This window comes from Anser cygnoides, chromosome 7 (assembly GCF_040182565.1).
Source record: "Anser cygnoides isolate HZ-2024a breed goose chromosome 7, Taihu_goose_T2T_genome, whole genome shotgun sequence".
Taxonomy (NCBI): Eukaryota; Metazoa; Chordata; class Aves; order Anseriformes; family Anatidae; genus Anser; species Anser cygnoides.
In genome coordinates, this window is record NC_089879.1 from 33085076 (window position 1) to 33097789 (window position 12714).

The following is a 12714-nucleotide window of genomic DNA, read 5'->3' on the forward strand; positions in this document are numbered from 1 at the left end:
GGAATATGCTGCTTTGGTAAATGATGTCATGAACATTAACCCCCTATAAGCCCTGCTGCTGTTCAGTTACCACAGCTCCCTTCGGGTCTGCACGTGCAGTTCCTGAGCTGGGCAGCACGTGTCGTTTTTCAGCCAGGCACTGCAGGGAACAGAATTCCTGTGTTTCCAGTGCTTTTACCTTTGGTGCTCACCAGGCCATTTGCTGTGCTTTCTGTAGGTTTCTGCATGTTATTAATAAGGCTAATCACAACAGCAGGAAATAAGCTGAGAAATGAAAGGATAGCCAATGACTTCTAGAACAAAATGGAAGCAGTAAATTATTACACGGAATGGAGTACGTGGTGGAACCATAGACCAGTGATATTATTGCAACGTAAGATACACACTGCAAAAGTCTGATTTCATTAATAAAATAAAAGTGCTTCATTTGCCACCGCTCATTTCAAAGCTACTGAGGACTTAAATCGAAATTATACTACATGCATACACTACCAAAAGAATACTCTTCATGCAACAAAGCTCTCATGGTGCAGAAGAACAAAGCTTTTCACTTTGCTAGTTTCAGATTGGATTTACTACCATATAAATCAAAACTAGAAGAAAGTGAATCATTCTAATTAAACAATTTATTGATCCATTTATATTGTTCCTAAAAGATATTTTAGGAGCATCTGCAAAGAAAATCTCTCAACACAAAAGTTTATTCAAGATTAGAAATGAACTTGTGAATTTACAATGAATAAAGATACCAAACAATTTTGACTTAAACCATAATGCAGAAAAATAAATGAATGTAAACTAATACAGATACAAGTTAATTAATGCAAACTATAGGGAAAAAAAAAGCCTTTTATTTATTTATCAGCCTTTTATTCTAATGTTTCAGCTGAGGAAGAAGTCAGCCAACCACTGCCTGAGGATTTAGAATTTTTTTTTTTGAATGGGAAAAGGATACCTACCCTAAACATAATACACTCATAAACACTCATACAGCTAATGGAAAAGTTTTCTGAAAGTCACTTTGCTAAAAAAAAAAAAAAAAAGGAAAAAAAGAAAAAAAGAAAAGAGAGGGACTACTGGCGTTGTTCAATACTCTCTCTTTAAAGCTCTAGGTTTTTAAAAACAAAACAAAACTTTTTCCCCCTGCCCATCCTTCCTATGTCAAGGAAGAGTGGCTGTGCTTGAGAAGTAGCCTGTCTAAATTGCTATTTATAATCCTAACATTTATTAGATTTAAAAACAAACAAACAAACAAAAAACAAAAAAAAAAGACACTACTACTTGTGAGAGCTTCTTTTAATGAATACTTCTAAACTGGATTGTGGACTGTAGCAAGGAACAGATAGGTATGTCAATGTACAAAGGTTAAAATAGAATATTGCCTCTATTGAGACTCCAGCCAATGGTCCCATATTTCTGAGTTTTACATCATTTGCATCTCAATATCCTCACGGCATTTATTATTTGCTACCCTTATCAGCAGGTACTCACAGTGTCCAAACACACTGGTTTTCAAAACCTATGTTAAAAAATAAATAAATTAATTTAAAAAAAGACCACTGAAATCCACACTATAACGATAACGCTCATTAGGAAGATGTTCGCTAATTTACAGTTGGAAGGCACCCAACTATGGGAAGATAAGGAAAAGGACACAAAATCTTTTAAGCAGTAAATATTTCAAATCTTTTGATAGTTGATAGGAGGCAGAAAGAGAAAAAAAATGTGACAATGGATGCTAGGATGATGGCTGAAAGGATACCAGAAGTTGGAAAGTGGAGGCAGGAAGAAGAAAGACCAAATTCACTCCAGTGAGAACAGAGAACTTTGTACTGTTACCAGAGAGACAAACAGAACCAGTATTTGTGTTGCTCTGGAAGACTAATTTTCCAGGTGGAAAAAAAAAAAAAAAAGGCAGCTAATAGCAATAATCCAGGTATTTGTCAATGTCATAGCCAACAAATTTCTTTGCCTTCTGTTAGACTGACTTTGGTGAAGAGCAGTCGTGGGTGGGGAAAATATTCTCACGTGGAGCAACACCAAGTTGCTTCAGATAGCGAGGACACTTTGGATGTCAGAAAAAGTAAGGATGAATAACAAGTATTAAAAAATATCTGTAACAGCGGTAAGAATTGTTGAAAGCCAAGCTACTTAAAAATGTGGAAATGACATTGAAACAAATAGCAGTAGTAACACTTGGAAGATGACCAGGAAAAGTTAAACAAACCCTTGCCCTTTTTTCCATACAGGGCTGATGAAACCGAAATTGAAGCATCTGTGTACTGAAATGGAAATGTTCACATTGATGTGGAAGCAAAATTAATAAAAGAAGCATCAGGGGAACTACAGACTGAATGACCTCCAATCCAAATTGCGAAGGAACTAATATATGACACTCCAGCTGCATAAGCCAGGTTTTCTAATAGCGTCAACTGATCTAGTCTGGTACTGCATGACTGGAGAACAGAAAATATAGTAAACTACATTTAATAAAGGATGCGATAAGAAACTACAAACCACTTATTCTGGCTTCAGTAATATGCAACCTTCAAGGGAAAACAGATTTGGGAGTAAATTATATAACATTCAATAGCGTGAAACATTCCAAGCTAATATAATACTTCCTCCCCAAAACAAACAAAACCAACCACCGCCACAACAGTGCAGACAAAACACCCCTCTCCCCCTTCATATACTCATTCAATAAATCTGTTCAGTAGGGTTGAAAAAAAAATCACATCTTTAGTAACTACCTGAAACCCATACACCAAACAGGTCTTTTCCCAGTCCTGTGCTCCCTGTCCCAAAATCAGAAGACGTTAAGCAGATAAAAATAGAATCATCTGACACCAAAAATTTTCCCTCGAATTTTACCTTTATTAAAAATATTGACCCTTGAACATGATCTCATGGTGACTAGGCCATTCTGCCACTATCCTGTATATAGGATTGGATACCCAAAAGGAAGGCAGGAAATCTTTAAAAGATGATATTGGAAGAAAAAGTCAACAGAAATGAAGGGCAGGCCAGAGAACAGGGTTGAAATTTCTTAATATTTGGAAAATAAGTCACATGTAGTTTCTCGGCCATTAGAGAGGAAAGGCTTACTTAGAAATAACAGCTGGCCCTAAAACACTCCTGGTACTGCAAAAATAGAATTCCTCCTTCCATTGGTTGCCCTATTTCTGGCTTTAAAAAAAAAAAAAAAAAAAAAAGAAAAAAAGAAAACCAGACCCAATTGTTCCTTATTGCTGTGTCCTCGGTGGCTAGACTACAGTCAAATCAGGCATCCCTCTGTGATTTCTCCAAGCTCTCCCCAAGTCTCATGCAATTAAAAGCATCAATACTGATGCACATTAACGACAAAAAGTTAATGCAAGGGCTAATTGAGACCATCTCCCTCACAGGCCATTTCACAACATTAATAGCACAGAAAACAGCCATTAATATGCAATTAAATTTCCGAGATGCATGGGCTATCAAAACCAGGTAGCTGGAACCTTTCTCCACACTTTTTAACCTCTCACTACTGCTCGAGCCCAAAATAGCTGCTGTGCCAGGCACTCCTTTCCCCTACAGCAGCAAACTGGCCTGGCACCAAGTGCTGGCTCTGCTAGCAACCAAAGCCAGCTCAGTGAAGCAAGCTGCATCTTCTAAGCTCTACCCATCAGGGAGATCAGCAAATGACAGATTATTAACTAGTTTTTCTGGTGTACAGGTACAGAAATGTTTTGCTAACTGCAGATACCAACTGCTTGGAACGTCAAGGCTTTGAACAGTTTATTCTGAAATATAACCATATTCCTCTCATGCAAACAAACAGGTTTCATTAACAAAAGAAGAAAGTCCTGCAATTTAAATTGCTTATGAGTCTTTTCCTGCAGTGCATCAATGGAAAAAGATTCAAAATGAAAAATAAATCTAGCTAGCTGGGGTTGAAAGGGGTGCTTTCAGTGTTGTTGGGAGAACACTGAGATTTTGGAGAAAGGCTCTTTTTGTGTTCTCTGGATTTATTTATTTATCACTTGAAACTTATTTGGTTTTTACAGCAATCTAAACACAAGGCGTGTTAGTAATATGGAATAACAGTTGATATGGCACATTTCCCAGCTCCTCTGAGTCAGGGACAGTCTCTTTGTCATTCAATAGAAGACAGAATTTTGAAAATGGCTTCAGAACAAGAGTCTTAACCATGAATACTGGCTGGATCTGAATCTATCTATTCATTTGAAGAGAATTTTCATTCATCTGAATAAACTATTCCAGATTTTATTTATTTATTTATTTATTAACCAAAACAGATGCGTTTCCAAGAGGAAAGCAGGAAGGTGTGGGGGGAGTCCTGCTAGCCTAACAACTGAACCAAGTGGATTTTTTTCAGGAATTTTTCAGACCTCAAAATATTGTTTCACAGTGGAAACTGCAACTGAACTAAGCTAGAGTATTTCAACTATGTTACAAAATCTGTTTTCACAGGTTCATCATGCAGTAAAATCATGTGGTACTTGATATATATCAAGGCTATTGGTTTAGAAACTGGAGAGCATCTCCTTGATGCTCAGGGATATTGATTCACTGATACAGCCCTGCAGAATTAAGTTCACTTGAATATTCTGCAGGAAGAGAATCACTTCTAAAGCACCTTCTCATGTGAAGATACAGTGAGAGGGCAATGTTTTCAGAGACTGGCTGCCCATCTCATGAAGGTGAGATGTGGGGGGACATAAGTGCTGCAGAAGAAGAAAGGGATTCGTCTACTCCCTTCTTTAGGACTAGGACAAAAAGTGATGACAGTCAGGGTATTGTGATGAAGCACTGCATTAGGCATCAGAAAAAAACCCACAACTTTCTAACAACAAACATAATGAACTACTAGAACAGGTTGCCAGGGGCAACAGAGAAATGCATACCAGCGGCATATTCAGAGGCAGTGCAGGAAAACCAAACATGACATCGCTTAGCTGCATTGTGGCACAGGGATGAACTAGATATATTTTCTCAGTCATGATTTTTTTAATTTCAATCTTTTCACAACATCTTTTTTTTTTTTTTTTAATTTTACCAGTTTCCTATGAAATACAAATTTCAGCTTTTCAGTCAACTCCAGCAATCACGAAATATTCTTCGCAGTTCGCATTACAGCTTAGTCATCTGCAGACCAAAAGTCTGTTCTGTTTTCCACAGGGCCCTCAGGTTCTCCCTCAGTGCCATTCCCCATATTTAAAAGTAAGCAGAAACACAGAGCTCTGCCTATAGCCAGTGGCAGCCACGTACAGCCATCTTTTCAACTCAAGCACTCATTCATACCATTCATTTCTCTGCTTTAAAAATCATCATTTTTCAATATGAATAACTTTATAGGCATAATATCTACCATTTAAAAATAGTGGCATTAGAGTCAGTTCAGATTCTTGAATATGAATACATTTCTAACACCACATGTAATAATTTCTGACTGCAAACTGAGTATTGACAAAATAAATACAACTTTTGTAATGGCTTTGCACTCGGGAATTGTACATTGTAAATCAATGATTTCTGTATCTAGCAGATCATCACTGGAGCAGGTTTGTCCTTAACAGCCAAGGTTACAGTTTCTCTCAAGTCTATATTACTTTCCAGAACTCGAGCTCCATAACTTGAACTTCAAAACAATGCTTGTGAGAGGAGATACAGAAGGTCAAGCATCAGGACCAATGCTTGGAATTCATTACCAGAGTTCAAAATAACAAATATCTTCAGCACTTAGACAGAAGCGCAAAATTTTGACACAAGTGTAACTTCAGATGAAGTCTTAGCTGCAACTAAACCTGAAAGCATAACTGAAGAAAAAGACAACATTAATTTAAAAAAATATATATATATATATATTTTGTTCTATCTTTGCAGTTAAAAACAAAGAGGTATGCAGGGATGAAACTGAGAAGCAATAACAACTAGAATGAGGAAGTTGAAGACACAAGTGTATGCCTCGTATTGCTTCAGAAGAACACAGGAAAAGCAGTGATTTCCAGAGATTTCAGTCATTCCTTGGAAAGCAACCAGCTACTTGAAAGATGAAGCTAAACAGACCAACCCAACAAGTGGTTCTGCACTCAGGTGGTTTTGTGGCTTTCAGTAGTAAGTCAAGGAAAAAGACCAGCTCTAAGCCTGCTCCACTCACGTATCCAGAGACTGTTTTGCACATAGGAAAGAAAGAAAAACACAGCAGCTACACGCAGATTAAAAGTGAGTTCTCTCTGCTGGACGCCCACTCTCATGTGCCTGAGTAGTTTCTGAATGCTGCAGTGATGCGGACGCCACAGCTTCACCAGGCATCTAGGGTGGCGTGGCAGCTGCAGGCAGATGTGCTCGATCCTCAGGGTTTTGTATGCAACCCTGCCAGCTCCTGCCTTACAACAGCATTTAGTTCTTGACTTGTTTACTACCTCCAGAGTAAAGGCTTCCAGTTATACTGTTTTTTTTTTGGTTTTGTTTTGTTTTTTACTAAGGAGTATTCTGGCACAGCCAGCTCCCAAGAAGGATGACAAGCAACCTCCCCAGCAAACAACCATATGCGTTAATGCTGTCATTAACAGACCACGGGTACCACCAAAAGGCACCTGAGAGACAACCTTATGCAGCTCTTGTGATACCAGGCTGTACAGGTGTAACTGAAATTAGAATTGACTCCGTATTGCTGCTCTGATGCAAAAGGTTATTGCCAAAGCACGAGCAGTGTTCCCCCTGCCCAGCTGGGGACAGACTGGGTCAGCTCTTCCTCAGTCTCCCACACAGGCTGGAATCAGAAAGAAATTTGCCAAGAACCAACACAGTATCCCCGCGGGGATCTAAGGGACAGCGCTATAGAAAGAAAGATTTTAGGTGCGCCCTTCTTCCTTCTTTTAAAGCATTTTTCATGTTCATTTTGATATTAATATTAATGTCCTGTTGATAACACAAGTTAGTATATAATGACATTTCTATCAATGGGAAATGTAGAATGAACCGCATTACAGAATAATCTACTGAGTCTGTGGTTCCCTGGCCATGCACAAATCCCAGTTGTAGTCACTTTAATTGCTCTAAAAAAAAGGACAATTGATTATATCCACCTGCTTCATTTTTCCTCCATCAGTAAATGTCTGGGTAAGCAGCCAATTTCTGACTACAGAAACGTTAATTGTGTGAGCAGAAACAGGTATGTATGTGTTATTGTTTTGCCAAGTGATACTGGCAACGGTGACAAATGAGTTCAATTAACTAAAGGTCTCTTCAAAATGCACAGCTCAGGTACGCACCTGCAGGGTTCACGTGGCTGCTGAGCATCCTTGACTCACTACCAAACAGACAGAAGGGGAATGACCAGTGTGGAAGAAGTGAGAGCACTTTTCCACTTTTTTTTTTTTGTGTGAGTACAGGTCCTGCACACAGCTGATTCTCCCCAATGATGCGCTTCTCCACACTAACTACCCAGTATTGCCAGAGACCCCTTTCTCCTAATGAATTTATGTCCACAGAGAGTTCACATTAAACACTTTTCCACATACTTCTCATGCTGTTCACACACAGGTAAAAGGAGAAAGCTCCTGTTCATGAGCCCGTGCAACATCAGATATGGAAATTTAAGGTTAAAAAAAAAAAAAAAAAAAAGGTGCTGTGGTGGTTCAAAGTTATAGGGAAAACACAAAGTAATGTTTTGCCTCCCATCAGCCTCAGGAAACTTTTCATAAGCTCTTGGATCAGGGCTGCTGTTCTGTTTCATTATGAATGATGAGGGTGGCAAACCCCTAGTACCTTCAGCAGAGTCAGAATTATATATATAATTAAATCAGATGTTTAAAAAAAAAAAAAAAAGATCTGAAGAGCTCGTATCTCATTCTCAGAGGGCCCTCCACAGCCAATAGCGCCAGAACAGAAGAAAACATTGTTCCGTGCTCTGCAGGGGGGAGCAGGCCGAACTCCTAGTGGACATTTAACTGATGCAATCATTTGGAGTAGATGTGAAAAATCAATTCAGTTTCTAATCGAGAATGCATGTGTATTTCAGCTCTTCCACCTTTATGCTGTTATGCCTTATTTCTTTTCCTAGTTTACTTTGGGAATTGAAATATGTGTCAATTAATCAGGATTAAGGCCATTGCCATTCACACTGCAGGAAATGTAGATTATGAAACACCACCCTTTCAGAAGGAGATGGATTTGACGAATATTCAGAGCATCTGAACAGAGCTTGACACAGAGGTCGTAGCTCTTTCTGATATTCTTAAGACCCTACAGCAACTATTTTTAGCAAAGAGCCTCTGAAAGCCCATACAGGCCTTCCACACTTGCCCTGTGAGAGAGGCTAAGACCCAGCAGCAAGCAGCGGGCATCTCAGCATTTCCTCTTTCCCATCCACACGCGAGTGTTTTTGGCAAGCACATCCCTGTGAGGCTACCTACTACATTCTGGAAAAACACGGGTACAAACTTATCTAGAGAGAGAGAGACTCCTGGGTGGGGGGTGCGGTGGTGGGGCTGAGGCACGCTTTGCAGATTGAGGGTGGTCGGAGCCCAGCAGCGCTCCCACCGGCATCCCTCCCGCTCCGCCGGGGAAGGAGCTCCGCCGCTGCTTCTCCCTCGGGGATCCCGCGGCCGGGTTCCTGCCTCCGGCACCGGCCCGGGATGCCCAGAGCCACGCCGGCGGGCGGCGAGGCGGCGTTGCGGAGCTGCCCCCGGCCGGGAGTGCCCTGAGGACGCCCCGCTCCCCGCTCCGGGCGCCGCTGCGGGCGGCGACTTTGCTGCGGGCGGGCACTCGCCGGGCTCCCCCCTCTCTTCTCCTCTCCTCTCCTCGCCTCCCGTCGCCGCTCCGCCCGCCGCCGGCTGCGGAATGGGCGGCTCTGGCCGCCGGCTGCCGGCAGCTGTCACACGGCGGAGGCAGCCGCAGCCGGTGCGAGGAGCGAGCCCACCCTGCCGCCGAGGATGACTCACGGGGAGCCGGCGCTCGTCTCCCTCGTGCTGGCCGTGGACGGAGAGCAGCCGGCGAGCTCCGCGGGGCGAGGACAAGGTAAGCGGATCGCTCGCCCCAAACTTCGGCGGCCGCAGGGGCGAGCCCCGGACCCGGGCATCCCCCGGGGGGCGTCCCGCGGGGGGCATCCCCCAGGGGGCAGCCCGGCCCCTGCGCCGAAGCCGGGTTTGGGGACGGGTCGGGGGCTGGCTCGAAGGAGAACATCTCGCCCAACGGCTGGGGCTCCGTTTCTGTCGAGCCACTGCTTTCCCACCTTCAGAGGGTGACACCGTCACGGGAACCCAGCAGGGCGCTTTGCTATTTCGGTAGGCAGAAGAGCAGCCGAGCTGGTGCCCGCTGCAGCACCCCCCAGCCTTACCCCGGGCTCCCTGACTGCAAGGGAGGCAGCTGGGCTGGTTTACAGCTTCTCTGTGCTGTGAAGGTGCTGCAATCACGCCTGGATGTACCTGTGCTTCCTATGCGCTGTACGATATTTCTCTGCAGCCTCTTACCCGTTATATCTGTTCAGACCGCCTATGTGCTGGCAATCGGCTTACTAAGAGTTGACTTTTAAGCAGTGTATTACAAATTGCACTGGAAACCCACAAAGAGCTGCCCTGACATTACTGATGTGAAAAGGCAGCTCTGCCCAAGGACGGTGCCAAGTCCCACTCCCATCACATGTGTGGAGCTGACAGGACAGGCACCTGCAGCCAGCCCTGGACACCACTCAGCCTCCAGGTAGCCACCGAGACCCACAGACAGAGCGGTTTTGGAATGAACTCAGTAAGAGGATGACGGTAGTAATGGGCCCTCCCCCTAGCTGCTGCCCCTCCATCCAGTCTTTTAAATGGGTTAGGGGGACACCTTCTTATTTTAGAGAACTTAAAGCACTTGGTATGGATCCTCAGGAAGAGGTAGAACAACTGCTTGATGTGTCAGCATGGACCCTACCTCGTTTTCCATCAGAATATGGTACATGCTTTCCATTTGGTACAAAGGGATTTTACCAGCATTATGCTTTAAGATTATTTCAAATCATTTGGACCGCTACAGAGACTTTGGTGTATATATATATATAATTTTTTTTTTTGAAGTTACCTTTTTTTCTTAGGACTTGGGTACAATACCTGACTGCAAGGGTATCAGATTGCTTCCATAGAAAGTAACCCTGCAATGCCCTTCCCACAACAGATTCTGGTGATTCTGTCTTGAACCTCTTGGTACTCTTCGTGCTTTTTAGCTTAAAATTAGTAGCTATTTATTGCATGCAAGCTCTTTTTCACTTGCTACAGTAGCACATGTTGTAATCTCTGGGGCCTGAACAGCTATTTTTGACCCTGTCTGTCTGATGTGTAGAATACGAAATCATCCTATTTACAAGTTGGGTTTTTCTGTTTTCTTCTCCTCTCTTCAGAGACATCAATGTATTACCAGTTCTCTTCAGTATGGCTCCTCTAGGTGGAACCTTAGTCTATTTAGACAACCCACGGTGATCACACTTTTTTTTGTAACTTGGCAACAAGAGCAAAAAATCAAGTTATATCCATCACACATGCAAACCTTGCATTGTGCTGCCCCATACTCAGCAAATTAAACCCTCGAGATAAATGACACTGGACTCGTGGACAAGTCGTTTTAATATCATTAGCTTGGCTTGACGGTTGTCCTAATTACAGAAGTCAAAGACTGCGGGAAGCAGCTGCAAAGTCAGCACACGTGCAAGGAGCTGTCTGCAAAGCAGGAACACATGCTTTAATTTGAGGCTTCTTTGTTGCAACATGTGTTATTAAGGAAAAGTATGGCTTTTAATACCGTTGTTGAAAAAAATGGTCTGGCTACTGTTCAGGTGTTAAGAATTGCATGGCTGTGTGGGGTTATCACTCACCTTTCTGTGAGGGTTCATTTCTGACATGGTATTTTTGCCGAAGTAAACAGACATGCACTTCCAATGCTATTTAGCTGTGATCAAGCTCTTGGCTCATTTATTTACTGGGGAGGACAGTGAGGTGGAGATAAGCCATGGTGCTAAGGAGAGGTCAGCACAGTACTCTGCCTGTCCTCCCTGCCTCCTCCCAGCTAGGCAACCCACCAGCACTGTAACTGCAGGGGCGAGGGACGTGAGACGACACACAGCAGCTACACAGGAATATCAGTAGGAAACTCTCCTAAGACACAGAGGTGCTCAACTCCAGGCCTCTGACTGAGCCTAAAAAGATTAAGCCAGCCACAGACTTTGCTCCTAAATCTAAGCCCATAGGTATCTGGGGTCAGGCAGCTGCTTCAGTGGGTGGCAGGGGATGGCCCAGCTTTGAGACCCAGGTCTCTCCTGGCAGCTCACCTCCACAAACTGAAGTCAGGGGAAGCAGAAGTTTTGCTGTGGTTAGTTAAATGGATTTCATTCCATAACTGATGCCATTCAGAAAAGATTAAGGTTCAGCCAAGTTCTTCAGCTTAAAAAAATCAGCCTAAGTAGAAGCTGCTTTCAAGAGAAATCCACAGAAATAAGGGAGAACTGAAGTGAAACAAAATCCCTTGCAAAGATGAAGAGCTCCAAACAATCAACAAGGTTTATACACGTCAGGAGCATATCAACACATGATTACAACCTCTGGGAAGGTATCTCCTTCATCTCAGCTATTCGACCAAGCATACTGTCCCTGCACACAGATGTGCAAAGACGGGTAAAATTTCATTCTCCACTGCAACAAGCACACTTTGCCCCTTTTATGGTTCACCGTTAATGGCACTGTAACTCAGGCAGCTGTAGCTCAGCTCATTACACACCGAACATAGTTAAGGCTACCTCCTCCTCTTTGTGTAGTACTTTGTTAAAAGGTAAGCAAACAGGACCTACTGGTAACACTTCAGAGTTATTATCACTATCAGAATGGTATTTTAAGTTGGATTGTACACAGGCACTAGTTTTAGGATGGGACATTTCACACACTGGCTGTATTGTCTTCCAGCAACTTCTTGTTACAAAGTCTCAAGTTAAGTCACCAATTAAGATAAAATCTAATCTTAGTCCAACACTGAGGTGTTCATAGAGATGAAAGAAAGGTACGCACACTATGCAAAACATGCATCCAGCCCTTATGATCAGGCATTATATCCTGACTGGGCAAATCACTTTTCCATGAAAAATTGTATTTTTTCTTTATTTATTGCAAAGAGTGCTCTTTATGTTTTCTCAGATAAAACACAGATGGTGCAGTTTCCGAGGCACCATTTTAGTCCATTCTTGCTCAAGCAAAATAAAAACAATACTGTGTTTACCACAAAGTAGCTTTCCCCATACTTTTGAGCTTTGCCATATAATTTGAATTTGTGGAAGCTGATGTCTTTCAACTAATGAAACAACAGAAAAATACTTTTGTCTTATCCTTCCTTTCATTAACATGTGAAAAGTCTTTTCACTCAATATCAGTTTGTCTGTTTTCCTGTAATTGTAATTCAAATTTCCAAAATGATAAGGAAACTAAGTATGCTAGGCACGTATTCCCTTTAGTTTTTAAGTCAATTTAGTTATTGAGTTATTGACTAGCATAGGGATGCAACGCTAAAGAAACTGCATGAAGAAACTAAGTTCAAAAAGGGAAACCCGAGAGCAAAGAGTACATTCTCTAGAGAGGTACCAGTGGATGACACATCTGAAATTGATCTTCGCCATAATATGAACTTTGGGCTTTTCTCTACAAGCTATGCATAACATTTACTTACTACTTCTCCTTGTGTCTTTCCCAG

The 12714-nt window shown here is 42.3% G+C and overlaps 2 protein-coding genes across 28 annotated transcripts in view; one reads left to right on the forward strand and one right to left on the reverse strand.

The window, feature by feature from the left end:
- CSGALNACT2 (chondroitin sulfate N-acetylgalactosaminyltransferase 2) overlaps nucleotides 1-12714 on the reverse strand; it is a 268548-nt gene that overhangs the window by 58455 nt on the left and 197379 nt on the right. The window lies entirely within an intron of this gene.
- The window catches only part of LOC136791256 (uncharacterized), a 46358-nt gene continuing 40903 nt past the window's right edge, over nucleotides 7260-12714 (forward strand). The window contains exons 1-2 of the mRNA XM_067000621.1: nucleotides 7260-7272; nucleotides 8523-9027. Of these exons, the coding sequence (XP_066856722.1) occupies nucleotides 7260-7272; nucleotides 8523-9027 (518 nt within the window). The remainder of the gene's footprint in view (nucleotides 7273-8522; nucleotides 9028-12714) is intronic.